General features: G+C 47.4%; 1 protein-coding gene across 3 annotated transcripts; it reads right to left on the bottom strand.

Moving 5' to 3' along the window:
- Nucleotides 1-84: 84 nt before the first annotated feature.
- TBC1D13 (TBC1 domain family member 13) lies at nucleotides 85-16,303 on the bottom strand. Of its 3 annotated transcripts, XR_006723393.2 has the most exons (13): nucleotides 15,904-16,270; nucleotides 14,828-14,901; nucleotides 13,316-13,356; nucleotides 12,658-12,719; nucleotides 12,403-12,502; nucleotides 11,483-11,565; nucleotides 9,505-9,664; nucleotides 6,245-6,455; nucleotides 5,546-5,709; nucleotides 4,402-4,562; nucleotides 4,174-4,231; nucleotides 641-3,161; nucleotides 85-551 (listed from the first exon to the last, which is right to left on the bottom strand). XR_006723393.2 is itself a non-coding variant. In XM_010951217.3 (12 exons), the coding sequence occupies exons 1-12, from the start codon at nucleotides 16,077-16,079 to the stop codon at nucleotides 3,096-3,098; spliced, it is 1,356 nt and encodes a 451-aa protein (XP_010949519.2). In that variant the 5' UTR covers nucleotides 16,080-16,270; the 3' UTR covers nucleotides 553-3,095. The 3 variants fall into 3 exon arrangements, 1 of the variants encoding a protein (XP_010949519.2); XM_010951217.3 differs by lacking the exon at nucleotides 85-551 and having other exon boundaries at nucleotides 553-3,161; XR_006723394.2 differs by lacking the exons at nucleotides 85-551; nucleotides 641-3,161 and having other exon boundaries at nucleotides 4,402-4,633; nucleotides 15,904-16,303.
- Nucleotides 16,304-22,120: the final 5,817 nt, after the last annotated feature.

The following is a 22,120-nucleotide window of genomic DNA, read 5'->3' as shown; positions in this document are numbered from 1 at the left end:
TACAAGGGTTTCACATACGAACTCTCCCCCAATGTTCCTTATAATAGAGGCTGGGGACTAAGCAAAATATTGAGAAATAGCGACTGGTTTGGGGCATTTTTAGTATATTAGATAAAACAGTATATAGCCCATACAAATAAAATCATACAGCTACTTGCTCACAACCTAAAGGGGGTAGACAATACACAAAGCAATACATCAGGAAAATGACAATTACATAATACAAATTACATCTGCAAATAAAAGACTAACATATTATCAGTGCCAGATTGTGGGCTATGAGTGACTGGTTGAATTTCAATGTTTTTCAATTAAAAAATAACTTGCTATGAAATCATGATGTAATACCTTCTGCCCCAGTCCACACTCCCTCCTCCCCTCAGCCGCACATTGCAGTAGTTAAATGAGCGTTGCTGAACAGGGTCTTCAAACAAAATTTCCTAGCCTTTTCCTTTGACTACTGTAAGAGCCTCCTGACTTCACCTCTGCTCAAGTATTTTTTCCTGCTCCGAGGTCTGGAAGGTTTCAGCCCATCACAGAACCAATGCCCACTGCAAAGAACACATGATTTATTAAAGACAACTTGTCAACAGCATTGGTTCAAAGAATGAAACAAATGAAAAAACAAAAGCAGACTAACATTCTGATCCTTGGAGTGAGACTTGCTGAATTCATACAGCCCATTCTTTAGGTATCCAAAGTCCTGGGGGGCAGCTTCCCAAGCAGGAGGCTTCGGGATCTCTGGCTCTCTGGGGACCTCCGTTGAGTCTGGGGAGGGGAGACTGCCAAGCACAGGTCCTCTCCTCAGGCAGTATCCACTGGGGAGCTCAGTCTAACATGGACATGGTCCCTGTGCTTTTGACCTTCATCCCAGGGTCAAGGAGAGGGCACTGGACCAATGTCTGCCACTGAGGCAAATTAGATGCAAAGATTTCAAGTAGTATGGGCGCAGGAAGGAAGGCAGAGGGACAGGCAAGAGGGAATGCATCAGATGTCCTGGGCAGTGTCTGCTGGGTCCCTGTCTGTGGCCCAAGCCTTAGGCTGTGAAGGTATCAAGTTGGAGCTGAACGACCAGCTGACAAGTTCTGGGAAGAGGGTGAGCCAGGCTGGTGGGAAACAGTATGCCAGGTCTTGGAATCTGGCAAGGATACCAGCCCTCTCGTTTCCTATTCCCAGTTCTGTTACAGAGCTCAGAGCCCTTCTAGCCAGGACCTGCTAGAAAACCAGGAAGGTCCCAGAGGCAGGGAGAGGATGCTGACTCTGACCTTGGAAGGTCAGGAAGACCATGTCTCCAACTCATACACCTTTCCAGCCCCACCCTTCGTCCCCAAATCAAACACTTGCCAATCTGCAATAAATAACCAGGAGTCTGAATAAATAGTAAAAAATTGCCCAAATAACTGTTGGGAGAGGAGGCAAAAGGGCACGTGCATGAAGTCCCAGAAGCAACCAAGGTACAGCCTGGAAAGGAGCCGCCTGGGGAAAGCCGTCCCTGGCCCACAGCCAGGAGTCCTAGCCGTCAGACTCAGGAAGGCGCTGGGGGGGGGGGGGGGGGCCTGAGGACCCCTGCTGGCCAGTCTTGAGATGAAAAGGACCCTTGCTACATTCCCCAGCCTTCCAGGCGCAAAACACCTGCCTCCTCACAGCACGAGAAAGGGGGCATGGTCAGAATAAGCCCACCCCTCCACAGCCCAGCAGTAGGAGTAGCCAGCTGCTCCCACTCAGTATGCGCCTGCCCCAAATCCTGGGAACAGCCCAAGCAGGTGCCCAGAGAAGGGCCAGCACCTCCTCCACCTCCCCTGCCTGGGGAGACCTGGCCTTCCTGGCACCAACAGGACCCAGGGCCTTTAAGCTCAGCTCTGCCTGGCCCAGAGAGGCTCCTTTTGGTCCCGCTTGCCCTTGACAGGACTCGCCTGCCCTGGGCCAGGACCTGGAAGACATGGGAATGACTACATCTCAGAAGCACCCGGATCCAGGGTACTGAATCACCTTCATGTCCTCTTTGAGAGAGAAGGACCTTTGGGGGAAGCTCTGGAGGACACAGTTCTCCCTCTCCTCCCTCCTCTGTCCCTGGGCTGGAGGGTGAGAGGCTCAAAGCTTCATGGGCCGTCAATTCTGTGACAGGGAGCAGGTTTCCAAGAATTCTGTGGTGGGGAGCAGGTTCAGGGCCCTCAAGTGAGGCACTGTGGACTGGGAGACCTGGGACCCTAGAGCTGGGAAATGGGAACAGGGTGCAAAGGCCAAGGTTGACCTCCAGGAGCTTTGCTCAGCCAGACTCTTCATTCTGTCTCCAGGGTTCACAGGTGTGGAGGGGAGGAAAAAGGGGAAGAGGCCGGGGATAAGGCACCCCAAGAGAGGAGGGCAGAGGGAGAGCAATGGAGAGAAGGGCAGACAGAGCGAGGGCCACACACACCCTCTGCGGCAGAGATGGAGGGAGAGATGAAGAGATAGAGAAGGTGAAACAGAGACCCAGAGGGATATACTGCCCGCCATGCACAGACATACACACACACACAGATGGAGGGGAAGCAGACACCTGGGGGATTAGAGACACATACACCAGCCTATGGCTACACACACACAGACGCACATGCTCAGTGGGAAAGGGACAGAGGATGTGACCTGGGCCTGGCAGCCTCTTAGCTCCTTCAGTGTCACCCTCCCCATGGAGAAGCCGGAGCACCAACCCCCAGAAGTGGTTTCTGGCTCATTTGCCAAGCACCTCCTGGACCAGACCCCAGAAGACAGAGCAGGAGAGGAAGGGAGCCACAGAGCAGACACCAGGAGGGGCCCCTGCCAGCCCCCAGCCCCCCATCTGCCCCAGCCCCAGGAAACAACTTCATGAGCTCTGCCTTGCTCAGCAGCCTGGGCAAAGGGTCCCAGGGTCAGAGTGGGAGGAGCCAGGGCTCGGTGTTAGGAAGGAGCGTGGCGCAGCATGCCCCCGGTGGGAGCGGCCAGGCTGAGAGGCCTGGACAGGCCAACCCTCAGCTTCTCCCTCAAACCCAGCTGGGATCCCACAGGCTTCTGCATGTCCCAGAAGCCAGGGCACAGGGGTCGGTGGCTTCTCTCCCAAACCCAGGCCTCTTGCCGCCAGGCTACTGTGAGTCTTGGAGTTCCTTGGCTTTCTGTAGGATCTGGCAGACGTCTGTGATGGGGTAATCCTGGGCAGGGAAAGGCCGACAATATGCCGCTGAAGCCAGCTCAGCCTTCACCACCTCTGCCGCACCTAGTCCTCCCCAACGGACCCATCACCATGCTGGACCCTGGGCCTGAGGGGTAGGGACCACAGGATACCAGACACCCCCAGTCTGTCCAAACCCTGCGTAGAGCTATTGTTACACCCACTGCAGCACTAACTTAATCAACCCAAATAGCCACCACCCAGAAGGTCTCACAGCCCCATCCCTATGACCAAGACGCCCCACCTTTCCCCACATCCTGCTGTCGGACCCTGAGCTCTGTTCACAATAAGCCTGGAACAGGGCCGGACACTGTCCATACATGAGCTCACAGGGTCACCCTAACAGCCCCTGTTTTACAGATCTAGTCAATGAAGTTACTGAAAACCAGCCCCAGGCCAGGTGTTGACAAAGAAATTAAGGCCTAGAGAGGTTGCCACTTGGCTTAGGTCACATGACTAGCACAGCTAAACAAAGATGTGAACCCAAAGCTGAGTGACTTTTTTTAGGGGGGGTAATTAGGTTTACTTATTTTGGGGGAGGTACTGGGGATTGAACCCAGGACCTCGTGCATGCTAAGCATGCGTTCTACCACTTGAGCTACACCCACCCCCTAAAGCTGAATGACCCGAGCCTGTCTTGTTAACCACTAAGGCCCACACTTTACTTCCCCAGGTCTGAGCATGATTACCAACAAGCATTATTACCATGTACCGGGTAATAACGCTGTGCCCCAGGTGTTATTTATTTATGCAGAGAACTTGGTTCAGAGAAGCCAAGTCATTCACTCAAGGCCCCACCACACTCAAGGGCAGTGGCAAAGCCAGGAGCCAACCCAGATCTAAACCCAGATGTGCACCAGAAGTCTGGACTCCTAAGCCCCGCTACACTCTCCGGACCCTGACCGCAGGCCACCACAGTGGCCGGCGTGGGGTGGGTGCCTGGTAAGCGTCTGCCTCATGGCTAAAGACTAAACCTGCCTAAACTCCATTACCTGCAGGAGCCGCATATTTACGGTGAAGTCCCCTTCCAGCAACTGCTCCCGGATCAGTCTAAGAAAAACAAGCAGCAGAAACGCTAGGCCCCGAGGCCACTGAGTGCAGGCCTGGCCAGGCCCCTTCCTGCTTCTTCTGCACCACCCGCAATGAGTTTGGTTTGAGGCTCATCTGAGAATCCCAGAGGCTCACTCCCTGCCCGCCCCTCCGCTCACGGCCACACTCACATGAGCATAGCGCAGCAGACGACGAGGAGGAACTCAAAGCGGTTGTCATCGGCGAAGAGGGAATCCCAGATTCGGATGACATCTGGCAGCAAGAACTCCTGGGAGAGCAGCAGTGTCAGCCAGCGGAAGGCAAAGAACTGGGGCTTGATGTTCTGCTCTTGCTGGGGAGACAGAGGTGTGGGGTGGGGCGCAAGAATCCGTGTTGGCTGGTTGCCATGGCACACCACGCAGCCTATTAGACAGGAATTCAGATAAGCACCCAACAGAGGACCCGGCAGGCCAGGTGTGAGTGCCGGGCACACTAAGGCGGGGATGGCTCCGGGCGGCCCAGGGAGCCTCGCTCAGAGAGGTAGCTACTGCTTGCGGCTAGCTGATGTCAAATTGTCTGATTTTTTGAGAGAAGCCAGAAACCGAAACTTTTATATAAGCTCCTTAGATTTATAAATGATGGCCCAAATTCTTTTAAAACACTATATAGATTCTAACTTCGGATTTATGGACAAAGAAACCATTTTTGGGCACTTACTACAAGCCTGGCCTTGTGCTTAACATGTTAAATATCCCTCTTATTTACTCCACACAAGAACCCCATGAGACAATTCTTCCCAATAGAGATGAGCCCTCTGGTCAGCCACAGTGAACATCACTAACTGAAAAAAGCATGTCAGAAAATAGCAAGACACAATTCCAAAGTTGTTTAAAAAGATATGTTTATATATATTTTCTTATTCACAAAAAGGTTTTTATTTATAAATAAATGTATTTTACTGAACTGTTTCCTGAAATAAACATGGAATGCCACTCCAGTAATTTTTAAAAATGAAGTTCACACTTCCTCTCCCAGAGGACTCTAAAAGGCCGAACTAACTGTATACAGTGACTGCCCTGCACTGTGCCTGGTACACAGTCAGCACCGTATCAACCTCCTCTTCACCCCCAGGTACTAGGCTGCCACCATCCGCTGCCTCAGTCTCCCAGCCCCTCCTCGGCACCGGGGTCCACGCCCCCTGGCAGAAGCAGCCACTTCAGTCCCCAGACTCAAGCCAGACCTCACCCTGGGCCTGGGATGCCCAGGAGCCTGCTCCCCTTTGCCCCTTTCTGTCGGTCTGTCTGCCCTGGCCCACGTGGCCCTGGGGCTTCTCACCAGTTTCATGTAGAGTTCCATGTCCTTATCCTTCAGGGTGGAGTACACCTTTTCCATCTTGTAGGTGATGCCACATTGTGAGTCGTCAAGGCTCTTGATGAAGTTGTCCCGGATCTCGGCCATGAGGTTGGTGAAGCAGAAGAAGGTGTCTGCCTCCGCGTGCTCTGGGAGAGTCGGGCAGGATGAGGGCAGCTGCGAGAGAGCGGGTGCCCTCCCGAGGCCCGTGCCGTCTTGCTTTCATCATGAGAGCCTCACAGTCAGGCTGCATCCCTTCTCTGTCCGTGTCCACTCTCCACCCCCAGACTAAGGACATCACTTCTTTCTTCTCAGATTCTGACTACACTGCACACCTGCTTAGCAACTGACTGCATGCTCTTCTGATGGCATTTTTCACATCATTATTTATATAAATCCTTTCTATTATCCAGCTTCCTGTATATATAGCTTATCTCCTCTATCAGAAATTCAGTTACAAATATCAAGAGGTCAGTAAGCATCTAACATTCTAGAAAGTTCGAGCTAGAAAAGATCTCAGAGATGATCCAGGCCAACCCCCTTATCTGACCAAGGGGCAATGGATGCCAAAACAGGGAAGTGAGCTGTAGTCTGGTAGAGCCCACTAGCCCAGCTTCCAGCTTTCCTCATTCCATTTTTCTAGAAGGCAGCAACAAGGATGTGGGAAGGCAAGAGCCCATTTACCTTTCCACTCGCTGTTGGGGTCAGTGGCAAAGGTATAGTAGAGGGGCCCCACGATCTCATTCATGCCCTGCACGTAAGCGATGCCAGGGTTCAGCTTGGCGTAGATGAACAGAATCCGCTCCACCACTTCCCAGTGGGCCTCACAGCCGTTGGGCAGCACCTCGTACTCGTTCAGGGATGATGGTGCCGAGTTCTTGTGTGGGGAGCTCATCTGGGGCGAAAGACGAAGAGCCCATTAAGAAGGTGGGCGGCATTACAGACCATCTGTTCCCACCAGAAATATTTACCATTAAGCCGAAGCTTAATTTCCATCTTACGGGCAACACAGAGCAGAGAGGAATGTGTCCACCGCCACCAGGAGGAAACAAGCAGATAAATCCAGAATGTGGGACATTCTACAAGACTGCTGGACTGAAATCTAATTCATGGTGATAAAACCCAGAATAGTGCTTACCTCTGAGAGAAGGGGTACTGATTGAGAGGGGGCATGAAGGAACTTTCTGGATGATGGAAATGTCCCATGTCTTGATCTGCTTGGCAGTTACATAGGTGGATACATGAGAAAAAATTCATCCAGTTGTATACCTAAAATGTATGCATCTTACTGTGTGTAAGCTACACTTCAATTTTTAAAAAAATGTCAAAAACAGACCACTGGCTAAGACTCTTCAAAAAGTCAAATGTTGGGGGTAGGGGAGGGTAGAGGCCCACTCTAGAGCAAGAGACTAAAGAGACGTGACATCCCAATGCAGTGCATGAATGCTGACTAGGTCCTGGTTTGCATTTAAAAGAAAAATATTCTTGGCACAACTGAGGACATCCAATCATGGACTAGATGTTAGATGTTACTATAAATTATGGTTAATTTTCCTAGATGTGACAGTGGTAAGGAGGAGGATGTCCTTATTCTCAGGAGATGCCTGCTGAACTGATTAGAGGTAAAAGGTCAGAATGTCTGCAACTTACTGTCTGCATATAACACATACACAACATGACAAAAGGTTAACAACTGCTGAATTTAGGTGGAAAGTATATAGGTTTGCATTGAACTCTTCAACTTTTCTCAATGTTTCAAAATTTTCATTAAGAAAAAGTTGGGAGATTAACAAAGAGATGATGATTCCTTGCTAAAAATTCATGCAATAGGGCAGAGGTCCCCAACAGTGGCTGCCCACTGGGAGCCCTTGGGAGCTTTGTAAATATTCAGGTACCTGGGGTTAGCTATATGAGAGCCACAGGCAAACCCACGCAGGGACAGAGTACGAAGCAGTCCTGGAAGCCAAGGGTCCTGGGGACATTAAGGCCCCTTTTCCACTATATATACCACTGTATTATGCACATGGATACACGTATACATGCGTGTACATGTGCACACACACAGCACTAATGTTTACTGAGAGTGTTCTATGTGCAAGACAGTACTCTAAAAGCATTCCTCTATTTATGCTCTGAACAACTTAGAGCATTCTCTCAAAATCATTGGTTTTTTTTCTTTTTTAAATGGAGGTACTGGGGATTGAACCCAGGACCTCATGTGTGCTAAGCATGCGCTCTGCCACTGGGCTATTGCCCTCCCCCACAACATCATTTTCAAGTTGAGGAAACTGAGGCTCAGAAATGTTAGGCCACTCGTCAGACATCTCACATTAAGTGGTGGCACCAGACTTACACCCAGACTGGCTGACTCCAGTACTTGAGGTCCAGGCCTCAGAGAATGCCCACTGCTTTCCCAGCTTTCCAAGAACCTGTACAGCCATGACCTCATTTCATCCTCTCTGCATAAGCCAGACAGGGCGGAAACAATTACACCATTTTTCAGAAGAAGGGACAGAGACCCAAGAAGGTGAGTCTGGTGTTACTTGTCCAGGGTCAAACCTGCCCAGTCAGCTTTAACTCAGACTGCCCACTCATCCCTAGGTCCAGAGATCTAGGGATGAAGCTTGTGGTCGGTCAGGTTCTCTGCCACCAGGACCAGGTCCAAAGGTTCTTGGCCCCCAATTACTGTAGAAAATGAATGACAGAAGCCAGGTCCCCATTCTACCCTGCAGACAGGGCATCAGTAGCCAAGCAGGAAGGCCACCCGCACAGCAAGCCATACAGTCATTTAGCCAAGCATTCATCATCTCCTGACACACTCAGTTCTGCTGTGGGCACGTGGACCCCTGGGATCAGCCAGAACTGCCTGTCACCCATGTGGTGAAAAATGGCTGCTCTCCTGGAAACACAGAGCCCTGACCCGTCATTCCACTTGGGGAAAACACGCTTCTGCAGTAGTACCTGCGTCTAGCTTGTTGGAGGTTACAGAGAAGGATTTTTCCATTGTTGGAGGACAATGAAAAGTTTTGAGGAACAAGTCAGAGTTCCAGGTACCAAAGCAATAGGTGTAAGTTAAGGAATAAGAAAATATACTTGTTTAGCTATAAACAGCTTCTCAGAATCACAGGAATCTGCTAGAAGATTGAGATTCAAAAGCTCAGCCTAACTTGGCCAGCACAGTCCTTTCTCCTCGGTCTAGTCTCTCACCTCTCTCCCAGCTACACCCTACTCCCACCCACCCATCCTTCCCTGGACCCTCCCAGGCAGCCTCTCCACCTCCATTCCTGCCCCCTTCAATCAATATTCCCCCAGGGCCCGCAGCAGTCTTTTGCAAAGACATACTTGAATCACAGCACTGCCCAGCTGAGAATGCTGCAGGGGTCCCCAGCCCTCAGGATAAAGACCCGAGTGGCCTCATCACCACTCACCTCTCCCGCACCCCCCAGCAACCCTTCCCTCTTCCCTACCCCCACCTCATGCTGGACTCCTCCCTTCCTTGAACACACCCTGCTCTCTCCTGCCTGAGGACAACCACACATGCCCTCCTCACTACCTAGAAGGCTCTTTCCTCTTCATCCTTCCAGCCTCAGCTTAAATGTCACTTTCCCAGGAAAGTCTTCCCTGACACTCAGACTGGCTCATCATTCCACCCCATCACTGTTCTCCTCACACTTGTAATTACTTTTCCGAGAGCCATCTCCATCGCAAGACCAGAAGTATGGCTCCTTTACTGCACAGCAGGGCCCTCACCTGGCACCCGTTACACCCAGCCTTTGATACCTGACTTTCAGAAAGAGCCCAGAGGTGGCCCTGGAAGGACCAAGGCTGCTTTGAGTAACAGGACAGATGGTCAGGGGCCTGATGGCCTGTGGGCAGTAGTCCAAGGGAAGCAGGAAGGAAAAGGCTTTCACAGGGAGTCCCTGGGCCCCCATGTTGCCTCTCACATTTGTGACCCCACTCCGGTTCCGGGCCACCGTCTGGGATTTCAGTGTCGTCTGTTCCACCCGCTTACGAAGGGTCTCAAACTCATTCTGGGGATCCAGGATGAGGAGGCAGGGGTACTCAGTGGCCCTCTGGAAGAAGGATATGTCTGGGCACAATCTCCTGTCAAGAGGGAACGGGAGAGTACTGTTACTCAGAGTGGAGGTTTGGGGCATTCCATCGGCACCTTGCTGCCGGGTGCCCCAGCATTCCAAAAGCCAACTGTGTGTATGTATGGTTTTTAATTAATAATATTTTATTTTAAAAACAAGTTTTTAAAAAGCAATACAGTCACTGTATATGTAAACATACCCATACATCTTATGTGTATTTGCAAATAGATACACACACACACAAACACACTCACACACACACATATTTTTAAGTGTCCTTAGGGTCTTACAGTCTAACTTCTCTCTTAAACCACAAACATCTTTCCATGTCAAAAATATCTAATTTGTACAGGAATATTAACTGCCTTATGGATTAAAATGGTAAAAGAGGTTAAGTTACACATTGTACAACAGATTATACAGCTGACGTGGGAAGATGTCCAAAACAGAGTCAGAGAAAAAAGGAGGTTGAGAGACAGTCTCTAGAATGTGATCAAGAAAAAGAAAAACAAACACTAGAATGTGATCAAGTTTTTAAAACATACATATTGCAGTGTATGCACATTTTTCAGACTCCTTATACACAGCACATTGCAACCTTGCCCTCGAAAAGCTGAATGACGTGCCACAATCACTATCAGGGTTAGAACCTGTTCCCCAGGACTAGGTTCAAGACGTGGTTTCTGACTTAAACTGGGACATTAAAACACCTCGTGGGTAGAGCTGCCCCAAAACCAGCCCGAGAACGAAAGAGGCAAGCACCCCATTCCGCAACCTGGCCGAGCCGCTCTGGGCTGGGGTCCCACCGGGGCCGCCTGAGCCAGGGCCTGGGCAAAATGGGCACAGGCAGGGAGCAGCACCCAGGGGGGTGAGGAACTGGGACACAGCTAACAACTGGTAGAACTAAAACATGGCAGACGGCCTCCAGAACCCAAGCTCTAACCACCTGGCTCCACTGCGCACAAGGCCTCCTCGCTCCCCACCCAGCCATGTGGGAGATTCCATCCTTGCCAGATGCACCAACCTAACAGGACAGTAGAGCCAGCGTCTCCGCGTTTCTCCACCAAGTCGAAAAGCACACACATGCACACAACGTAGCTCACAATTAAAAAAAAAAAAAAAAAATTTCTGGCCCTGTCACTCGTATGCTTAAAGTATTTGTACAATTGCCCCATGTCCTTGGGATCAAGTCCAAGGTCTGACCCCTGCCTGCCCCCGGTGTGGATCTCACACTGCTCCTCCAAAGGGCCAAGCCCCATGGGCTCTCAGGGCCTTCCCACAGGCAGCTCCTCGCCCACCATGGCCTTTCCCTCCCTCCTCGCTGGAGCCCCCCACTCCTCAGATCTCAGCTGAAACAGGCGAGGCTTCCCGAGCACCCTGAACCACCCTGAGCTCTGTCTTCAGAGCATTTACCAGAAATGTTAGTTACATAGAAGGTCTATTTTACCGAACATCTGTGTCCCCATCCTCCCCACCAGATTCTAAGCTCCTTAAGGAGAGGGACCATGTCTATCTGTTCCAGGCTCAACCCTGAGCTTGGCACTGAGCCTGCCACCGAGGAGGGCCTCAACATCTGTTCAAGGAAGGAGCAGAGAATCCCTAAACGCCAGGGCCACAGCTGCAGCTCAGGCAGGGAGAGGAGAGCCGGGCTGGGGATGGGGCCTGCAGCGCTGGCCCCATCCCCAGGCCTGCTATCGCTGGGGACTAGACTCAGCTACCGGGACAGCTGACCAACACTTCCTCAAACACCCTGTGGGGCCTGGGCTGGGAAGGGACAGGGCAGAACTAGAAAAAGCCCAGAATTCCTACGGGCCAGCTCCCGGCTTACCGGACATCTTTGTCGATCTGCAGCAGCACCTCGTTGTCCCTGAAGTATGTGTTCCAGCGGCTGTCAGGGTTGGGGTTGAGTGGCTGTGGGGAGAAAATGAGCTGCTCTGTCCTCAGCCGGATAGGGCCCCAGGAGCAGACACCAGTCTGGGGGCTGAGCAGTGCCCGAACCAACATTCCCACCAGAGACCCAGCTGTGGCCAAGACAGACAGCGAGCAAGTCGGGGGGCAGCACAGACCTCCCGCAGCCTCCCAAACCATGACCAAACTCCACACCCAGTGGACGAGCCCTGCAGTCTGCTCTGAGCCCCTCCTTGCTCTGCAGGGACTCTGTCTTTTCTGTCCACAGTTCTAGAACGCTGCATGTAACAGGTGCTCACTGAATGCTTGCCGAATGAATGAATGTTGTCTCATTAGGTCTCTTCAAATCTAATTCATCAATACTTTGAGTTGCCAATTCCAGTCCTTGGAGAATCTGCCTGGGTCCAACCATCTCCACTTCCCAACTGTGAAGTGCCAGGGAGGAGCTTGGTATTTGTGGGCAGGGTGAGGCTTCCTCGGGGCCACAGAAAGGCCGTTTATCCTCACCCCAACCCTGCTCTGATTCCTTTCAACTATAAAATCACAGAACCTTCCTCAAGGAAGGGGGATGAGGAGGAAAGGAGACAAGGCACAAAGAGGCTCCATGCTGCAGGCACAGCGCTCCCCAGACCCCGGGCATCACTCCTATTTCTGACCGGGCCTGGGGAGAAGCGACAGCCTTCGGGAGCTAAGCAGCCAAACACAGAAAGGAGGTACTGGGAGGGCCAGAGAGGCCCACGAGCAACTGCACCCGGCCTCCGGGTGAGGGACCTAGTCCACCCCAACGCCCACACCCCTCCCCACTCCGTAGCCTCAGTTCTCACCGCTGATCCTACTCACATGGTCCTCAAAGGTCACATCTTCCCTGGACACACCCATGTTGGCCTTGGCAATGCCAGGCTGGATGATCATTTCCCTCAGGAACTGAGAATACAGCTCCCTGGAGGAGAGGAGAGGAGAGGAGAGAGGGATGGTTCCCAAAGGTCTTGCCCAGGGAGCCCGAGCAGAGCGGCAGCAACAGGAAGCAGGACTGGCTCAGTCTGATACTGCCTGATACAAAGGCCCTCCCGGCATCCCTCTTTCGCAGGGTCTCACCTCTGTTTAGCCAGGATGGAGCTCCAGGAGGCTCTCTCCAAGGGGAGGTAGTTCAAGAGAATCTACACAGGGAGAGAAGAGTAAAGTTCTGGCGCTCCCCCAGCCCAACCCTGGACAGTAGATAGAGGCTGACAGGCCTCAAGGAAAATGTCTGATAAAGCCCAGAGAAGGCAAGATGCGCTAAAACCCAGGAACGGAGACGTAGGCTGGGGGCAGTCTCCCCTTCCTCCCCGCTGGCTTCCCCCTCCTTTATCCCAAACTAGCCCTTTCCATTGCTTTTCCTCACAGACTCTTTCAAATGATAACAAAACCTTGTGCTCAAAGGGGCTGGAAACCTGAACACTGGACTTCGGCTCCCACCTCAGAGACAAGCTTCAGGCAAAGCACAGCCTTTTTTTTATCCCAATAAGCATCACTTCCACTGCACCGTCTGGACCAGGAAGCAGAGAGCTTCACTGGCATTACAAAGTGTTCCATCCCCAAGGGGATCCTGGAGGGGATGCCAAGAGAAACAGAAAACCCAGAACTTCCCAGAAAAGTTTCCTTGGACAAGCAAGGAAAGGCAGAGAACAGGAAGAAGGGGCCAGGGGTAGGGGCAGCCCATGCAGGAACCCAGGGACTCTCAGCAGAGCAGAAGCCCCACCCCAGGCACACCCACCTTCCAGCAGAGGCACCGCAGTCCGCCCTCACAGGGGATGCCTGTGGACACAGCAGGCAAAGGTCACGCCCCCGTAGAGTCCCAGAACCCCCAGCCCTCCACCTCAGAGCCAGCCAGCAGGCAGTGGAGTGGGCAAGAAGTACGTCTTCAAGAATCGTTTCCTGCCAGAAAGATCACTAGCCTAGATGCTAATCCTGTGTATACTTTCTCTCCAGGATCCTTGCCCCCGGGGACAGAGCTCCCTCCATCTCTTCCCCAACAAAGTCAGGCCTATTGATATAAACAATGATGGCTCGGTGACTTCTCCTTCACAGCATCCCCCACAACACTATTGCATAATATAATTGTATGTTTATTTAACATCTGTAACCCCTGCTACTGGGTATGCCCCAGAAAGACGAAAACCAAATCTGTCTTACAGTCCCAATACCTAGCACAGGGCACAGCACACTGCAGGTATTCCACAGGTATTTGTGGAATATAAACTAAGCTGCAAATGTGCTTTGTGCTTTACAGACATTATTTCATCTAATCCTCATTATAACCCTAGTAAGTAGGGAAGATCAGCATCATTATCCTCATTTTATAGATAAAGAAACTCATCTATAAAGGCAGAGCAATCAAGGACTCAAATATAGGTCTGTCTGACTCTAGAGTCCAAACTCTTAACCACTACTGCAGACTGCCTCCCCTGAAGCCTGGCAGATTCTTCAGCTCAGCACAGATTCCACAACCCCTGAAGATTTTCAGGGCCTATCACTGCTGAACAGAAAGACAAAGGTCTCCTGAAACACTGGCAGGAACTTCGCTAAAGCAGCTGTTGCTACGGTATCCCTACTATGGTGAACAGGAGCTAACGCGCCCACCTCTGAATTCGCATGGGGATGAAGGGGCAACTCAAGCATTCCTTACTGACAAACTTACAAGGGCAGAGCAGTCATGGGAAGCTACACCAAACACCTTCAGGTATTTTTAAAGACAAACAAAAGTCTCCGTGCTGGAAAGTTAACAAGGCCAGGGAGGGCAAAGTCAAAAACTGCTGGAGGTTAGCTCCTTAAAGTCAGTGTCTCAAGGCTGGAATTTTATCATTAACCAAGTTCACTGTTGCCTCAGTTGGCTTTGATCCTAAGCCAGGGGGAGAACCAGGAACCACTCTGCAGCTAACCAAACTCTACAACACAGGAAGCTCGCTGAGGAATGAGGAAAGACCTGACCTTGGCTCAAGAAGCTCCCCCTGTCCCTCCAGTTACTCTCAGGAGGCAATCAGCATCATTTATAGACCAATAAGCACCATGTTTAAGGCCTACAGGCATGCTGTGGCCACCACTGCTCTGGGAACTCCCTCCAAGCTCAGGGTAGTCACCAGTTGTTCAGTTCCACAGAATCTGGAGAAGGCCCCAAAAGGCAGGCTGGCTCCCAGAACTGGCCAGGTGTGGCCTTGGGCACCTTTCCTTCCATCTTGGTCACAACACTGCTCTAGGAAAACCCTGAAAATGGAGAGTTGCCTCTTACCACTAAAACTGAGTTCCCGAAGCTTTTCCAAGGCAATAGTGGGCTCCTTCAGGACATCCTGGAAATCTGCAATCCTAGAAGGAAGGGAGGGGAGGCAAATTAAGCACAACCAAACCCCAAGATGACAGGATTAGGGACCACCCCTGAAGCTCACACAGCTTCCTCACACCACCAGTCCCCAACCTGCTCCTCCCTCCCCCTCAGGACATAAAAACAGCAAAGCTCAGTCAAGGTCCAGTCCAAAGGCAGCTCTGGATAACTATATATCACTTTTTCCTCTAAGACCAAAACCAGAGATATTCTTGTCTAGAGGTTTTCAAATGAGCACCATGAAATTGGATACATTCTAATACTTATGGAGCTGGCATTTATTGGGCACTCCCTACTGGCCAGGCCCAAACCACAGTGCAACTATCTGAACTCAAAGAACCCTAGGAACCAGGAGTAATTTGATCTGTAGACAAGGACCTGTGTAATCTGCACGCAGCAGTCCAGGCTCAAAGATATAACCATTAGAAGACCTCTGGGCCTCCCTTCAGACAAGGACAAAAGGTTTAAAGAACAAGCCCCGGAGGAAAAGTGAAGAGTGAGCAAAATTAGCTAACGCTGCGGGATTTGGCCTGGGGGAGAGGACAGACTGGAGAATCCAGGTTTTCTAGCACTTCTAGTAAGAAACGGCAAGTGGGACGCGTTTGGATAGAGGAGGGTACTGGGGCAAAGGGTTAACAAGGGAGAAAAGGACGGGCGGTGGGGGCGGGATGGGGCATCGAGGCCTTGGATGATGAAGACACCAGGGGAAGGGGAACCAGGGATCCAGGGTGCCAGGGGGAGAGAGAGAGAGAGAGAAACAGAGGAGGGGCGACGCCGAGGGGCAGAAGTGACTCCCCTCTGTACCCGCCCAGGCCCACCACAGGCAATGAGGTTGGAAGGTGGGCGCCCGAGACACCCCCCTGCCAGGGGGATGAGGGGAGTAGTTCCAGTCCCTGGCCGCATCCGCGCGCCCCCTCCGCAAGGCAGAAGGGGCAACCAGGCCAAGGAGTGGTCTGGCTGGTCGACCTCGGTGGCCCCCCTCTTACCGGCTCTTATGCAGACTCGACATGGTGTTGACTTCCGGATCCCCCTGCTGCCTCCGCTGCCTCTGCCGCCGCCGCCCCCCAGGGACGCGGGGCGCTCGGCAAAAGCCTCCGACCGGAAACGCAGCCGCAGGCGCGCGCGTTCCGCTCCGCCCCGCCCCGCCGGGTTCACGTGCCATCCCTTCTCCCGACGCCCGCGGCTCGGCGGGGTGGGCGGGGCAAGAGGGCGCTAGGAACACGCCTCCCGTCCCCGCTCCCTCAGTTCCCGGCCCGCAGAACTAATGACCCAAGTCTGAGGACTAGCTGGTGACCCGCTGTACGCTTTAGAGCTATTCCTTGCCCTTCCCTGGGCCTCAGTTTTCAGCTACGCAATATACCTGTCACCCTGTCCTCTTCCTTCCTCGTTTCCCACCTGCAGTAAACTGTGGAGACCCTCCCTGCTAAAACTACAGGCCTCTTGCCGGGCTCTTTCTTGCTGCATCCTCGATACCTATAGCAGTGACCACACTGAGCAGATGGTTCAATAAATATTGGATCGAAGAGCAGGACTACAATTCAATGTTTCCTCGACTTTTGGATTTCATGAACATGAAATTAACGATAATAGCGGAACAATAGAAAAGGAAACACAAGATTTCAGGATTCTTCCCAAGAAAAAACAGTTGACAGCCTTACAATGATTTTTCTCTACACTTCTGTGTACATATGTGCATAATTGTCCCTATTTTTAAATTTCTCCATAGTTCGGTGAAAACTTTGTCACTGGCCTGTGTGATCTAAAACCAGCTTTCAGAGGCCTGCCCGCCAGGACCTCACTGCCCCACGGAGCAGGTACACAGATATCTGTTCCTTTATTTACTCATCCCACAGTTTCTGCTCCCGCCATGTATGTGCTAGGTGCTGTATTCAGTGATTCTGCAGAATACAAAGATTACATTCCTTTGCATGAAATATAAGAAATGAATAAATGTTGACTTAACTGCACAACAGGAAAGGAACCTTTTTTCCAGATAAAAAGAATACCAGCCAGCCCTTTGAAAGGTTGATTAGGAAGACAGGGAAAAACGCACTTTTTTAAGTTAAGAAAAATACAGACAGTTTGCTATCATTTGGAAACAAAATAAAAGACTATTGCTACCTCATATATGACAGAAAAATAAATTCTGAATGAATTCAAGCTCTGCAAGGGAAAAAATCTATTGGATTAGAAGACAAATATATAGAAAAATGTTTATAATCTTGGAGAAGGAAGATACAAGGCTCAGAAGCCATGAAAGACAGACATGTATTTACATAAAATTTTAAATATCTAAATAGTAAAGTAAAAGACAAACATCAATAGGGGAAAATACGTGCACCCTTTATGATAAAGGGGTAATCTCCCTAATATATATAGAATTCTTAAGTCAACAAGAAAAAGACAAACACCCCAAAAGGAAAAAAAAAAGCATTCTTTCATTCAAGAAATGTACTGAGTGCCTACGATGTGCCAGCTTCGTTCTAGGTATTGGGAATTGTGTACTGAATAAAAGACAAAAATCCCTGCCTTCAATGCATTGATATTTTAGCGAGGGGAGTTAGATGTTAAATAAGGTAAATAAGTAAACTGAATAGTATGTCAGATGGTGATAAATCCCTACAGAGGAAAATAAAGCTGGAGTGGGTAATGGGAGGGTGCTGCAATTTTAAATAGTGGGCTCAGGAAAGTTGCTGTAAAGTGACATCTAAGCAAACATCTAAAAGAGGCAAGACAGCAAAGGTTAGAAACAGGCACTTCAAAGAAGAAAAAAAACAAAACCTGAAATTACATTAAATTGGTCTAGTATGCAAAGGGATATAAATTGAACAACCACATTGTGCCTTTTGGACTGGTAAAAGTAATCAACATTTATTGCACCCACTATCCCTAGGTTGTGGACAAACAGATCTCTCTCAAACAGCTTTGAAGAGCGTTAAACTGGTATAGCTTTTACACAGAGCAATTTGACAAGCACTAATACTTTTAAAAAAATTTTTATATTGAAATATTATAGGTTCACAGGACTTAGAAATATAGTACAGAGGTCCTTTGTACGTTTCACCCAGTTTCCCTCAGTGGTATCATTTTAATACAGTTTTACCAATTTCCAGATATAAAGATGTTTCATAAACTACACATATTTAAAGTGTACACTTTTATAAGTTTATATATATATATACCTGTGAAACCATCATCACAATTAAAATAATAAACACATACTTCGCCCCCAAAAGATTCCTCCTCCCCTTTTGTATATCCTCCTTTCTTCCTCTTTTTGTACATCCCACCCCACCTCCACACCCAAGCGACCACTGATCTGCTTTCTGTCACTGTAGATTAATTTGCATTTTCTAGAATTGCAGATTTTTCTATCTGGCTCCTTTTACTCAGCATAATTATTTTGAGATTTGTGCATGTTGTAACATGTATAAGCACTTCATTCCTTTTATTGCCAGAGATTCCATTACTATATGAATATACCATAGTTTATCCATTCATCAATTGATGAACGTTTGGGTTGTTTCCATTTTTTGGCTATTACACCTAAAGCTGCTATGAACTTTTATGCACAAATCTTTATATGTATATATACTTTCTTTTTTCGTGGAGTGGAATGGCTGAATGAATTTAACGTTTTTAAACTGCTAAGCCATTTTCCAAAATGGTTGCATCATTTTATACCCATACCACAAGTGTATGAGAGTTTCTGTTCTACCATATCCTCAACAACACTTAATGGTCAGTCTTTTTTATTTTAGACATTCTAGTAGGTGGAAAGTAGTATCTCATTGTTGTTCTAATATGCATTTCCTTAAAAGACTAATCAGGTTGAGCATCTTTTCTTGGGTTTGCCATCTGTAGCTCTTCTTTGGGGAAGTTCTCTGCTCAAATCTATCTCCCATTTTTCAATTGAATTGCTCGTTTTCTTATTGAAATCACATTTTGAGTATTCTTTAGATTTTATGGATGCACATCTTTTTTGTTTTTAATTGTGGCGAAATGTACATAACATAAACTTTACCATCCTAACCATTTTTAAATGTACAATTCAGCAGTGTTAAGTACACTCACATTGTACACCCAATCTCCAGAACTCTTTTCATCTTGTAAATTTGAAACTCTACACCCACTAAACAACAACTCCCCATTCTCCCACCCCCCGCCTCTAGCAGCATTCATTCTACTTCCTGTCCCTATGAATTTGACTACCCTAGGTACCTCACATAAATGAGATCATGCAGTATTTATCTTTTTATCACTGGCTTATTTCACGTAGTGTAATGTCCTCAGAGTTCATCCATGTTGCAGCATGAGTCAGAATTTCCTTCTTTTTTAAGGCAGATTAATAGTTTATGTTTTATTTATCCATTTATCCATCAGTGGACACTTGTTTTGCCTCCACTTTGGAGCTGTTGGAAATAAGGCTGCTCTGAACATGGGTGTATAAATATTTCTTCAAGACCCTGTTTTCAGTGCTTTGGGGTATATACCCAGAAGGTAAATTGTTGGACCATATGGTAATCCTCTTCTTAATTTTTTGAGGAACTGACATACTGTTTTCCCATAATGGCTACACCCATTTACATTTTCACCAACAGTGCACAAGTGTTCCAATTTCTCCACATCCTCACCAACACTTGTTATTTTCTACTTTTATGATCATTAGTGGGTATCTACCATCTTAGTGGGTATGAGGTGGTACATCGTTTTGAAATATGTAATTTGCAGATATCTTTCCCTATTTATGGCTTGAGTGATTCCTAAGTGACTCATATTTTTTGATGCTATTGTAAATGGTAATTTTTAAAATTTCAGTTTCTAACTGTTTATTATTGGAATACAGAAATAAAATTGCTTTTTGTTTTCATTATTATTTATAATGATAAAATTAATTTCTAATAATGAATTATTATTTTTTATTTTGTATTGATTTCTTGACCTTGTATCCTGAAATCTTGTGAAACTCAATCATTAGTTTGAGAAGCTTTTTTGTAGATTCCACAGAACTTTTTATATAGACTATATAAAAACTATATAGACTATTGGGTTAGTTTCCTGGGATGTCTGTAACAAATTACCACAAACTGTGGTGGTTTATTCTGTTAAGAATTCAACTTATTATGAAAGTATTTATTCAGATGAAAATGCCATTAAAATTTTTACATCTATATTCACAAGGGATAGTGGTCTGTAGGGTTTTTGTTTTTGTTTTTGTCTGTTTGTTTAGTGGTCAGTAGTTTTATCTTCTTGCTATATCTTTGTCTGCTGTATCTTTGGTATCAGAGTAATGATGGCCTCATAAAACAAGTAGGAAAGTCTTCCCTCCTCTTCAACTTAATGGGAGTCATGTAGAATTGCTATTATTTGGTATTATTTACTCCTTAAATATTTGGTAGAATTTGAGAGGTTTTTTTGTTTGTTTGTTTTTTGGTCAGCCAAATGCCACCAATAAGAAAATTGTGCAATTACTGGCATGCTATGCAAACTTTCCAAAGAATTAAACAGAACTACATGAGCTGACATAAAAAAAAATGATTAAAAAATGTCATAGAACAATTTGTATAGTATGATCCTATTTATATTTTAAAATCCACCTGCATTATGAGTTTACATATACTAAACGTTTATAAATGCACTTTAACAGTTTTATTGGGATAAAATTCACATATAATACATTTAGAGCATACAGTTAAAATGAAGAAATCAGTGTTTCTCAGAATATCCACAGAGCTGTACATATACAAGTATCATCCATCAACCATCATGATCATCTAATTTTAGACCATTTTCATCAACCCCAAAAGAAACCGTGTACCCATTGGCTGTCCCATTTCCCCCACCCCCTCAGTCCTAGGCAACCACTAATCTACTTTGTGTCTCTATAGGTTTGTGTATTCTGGGTATAAACAATATAATCATAAATGTATGGTCTTTTTGTCTGGTATCTTTCATTTAGCATAGTGTTTTCAAGGCCCATGCATATTGTAGCATGTATCAGTACTTTGTTCCTTTTCTTTGCCAAATAATATTCCACCACATGAAAATATATATATATATATATATAATTCCATATCATACTCATTCACCAGTTGATGGACATTTGGGTTGTTTCCACTTTTTGACTATTATGGGTAATCTTGCTATGAAAATTTTCTCTTGGATATATACTTAGAAGTAGAATTGCTAATTTATATAGTAACTCTATGTTTTTAAGGAAGTGCCAAACTGTTTTCCAAAGCTGCTGCATCATTTTAAATTTCCACTAGCAATGTAGGAGGGGTCCCATCTCTCCACATTCTGTCCAATACCTGTCTCTTTTGGTCATATCCATTCTAGGGATATGAAGCTGTATCTCATTGTATTTTTGTATTTGTTTGTGTGTGTGTGTCTGTGTGTTTTACTTTACCTGCAAATTTTTTCTCACATGTTCATTATGGCTTTGATTTACATTTCCCTGATGACTAATGATGTTGAGTATCTTTTTGTGTGCTTCTTGGCCATTTGCATATCTTCTTTGGAGAAATTTCTACTCAGCTCTTTTGACTATTTTACATTGGGTTATTTGCCTTTTTATTGTTTAGTTGTAAGTTCGTTATATATTCTGCATTACTAGGGGGTATGTGATTTGCAAATATCTTCTCCCATTCTGTGGGTTGTGTGTTTTCACTTTCTTAAAAATTTGATTTTGATGAAATCCAATTTGTCTATTTTATCTCTTGTACTTATGCTTTTGGTGTCATATCTAAGAAATCACTGCTTAACCCTAAGTTGAAAAGACTTGTGCCTTTATTTTCTCCTGAAAGTTTTATAGTTTTAGCTCTTACATATGCAAGCATATTTTTAAAGGACTAAGGGGATACTCACCAAACTGTTAGAGCGGTCCCCTCTGTGGAAGGGAATGAAATTTGGGTTGGGTTAGGGTTTGAATGGGACTTTTCATTTTTTTCCACCATATATTTATGTACTGTTTTTTTTTAACAAGCACATCGTACTTTGATAATTCAAAATCAATACTTTTAAAGGGTTCAAAATTGTAGAAACATACTTACAAATGGTCAAAGACTAAAAGATACTATGTAGAAGGAAAACATCTACAAAACGAGTCATTACAATGGGGGTGGGGGGTCGTGTCAAGAAAAGGTCCCTCAGGAAAGCAGCATCGAGCGGGGAGCGCATGCTTAGCATACACGAAGTCCTGGA

Source organism: Camelus bactrianus, chromosome 4, assembly GCF_048773025.1.
Source record: "Camelus bactrianus isolate YW-2024 breed Bactrian camel chromosome 4, ASM4877302v1, whole genome shotgun sequence".
Taxonomy (NCBI): domain Eukaryota; kingdom Metazoa; phylum Chordata; class Mammalia; order Artiodactyla; family Camelidae; genus Camelus; species Camelus bactrianus.
The sequence above is the reverse complement of the archived record's forward strand: the minus strand, read 5'-3'. Positions and strand labels throughout refer to the sequence as shown.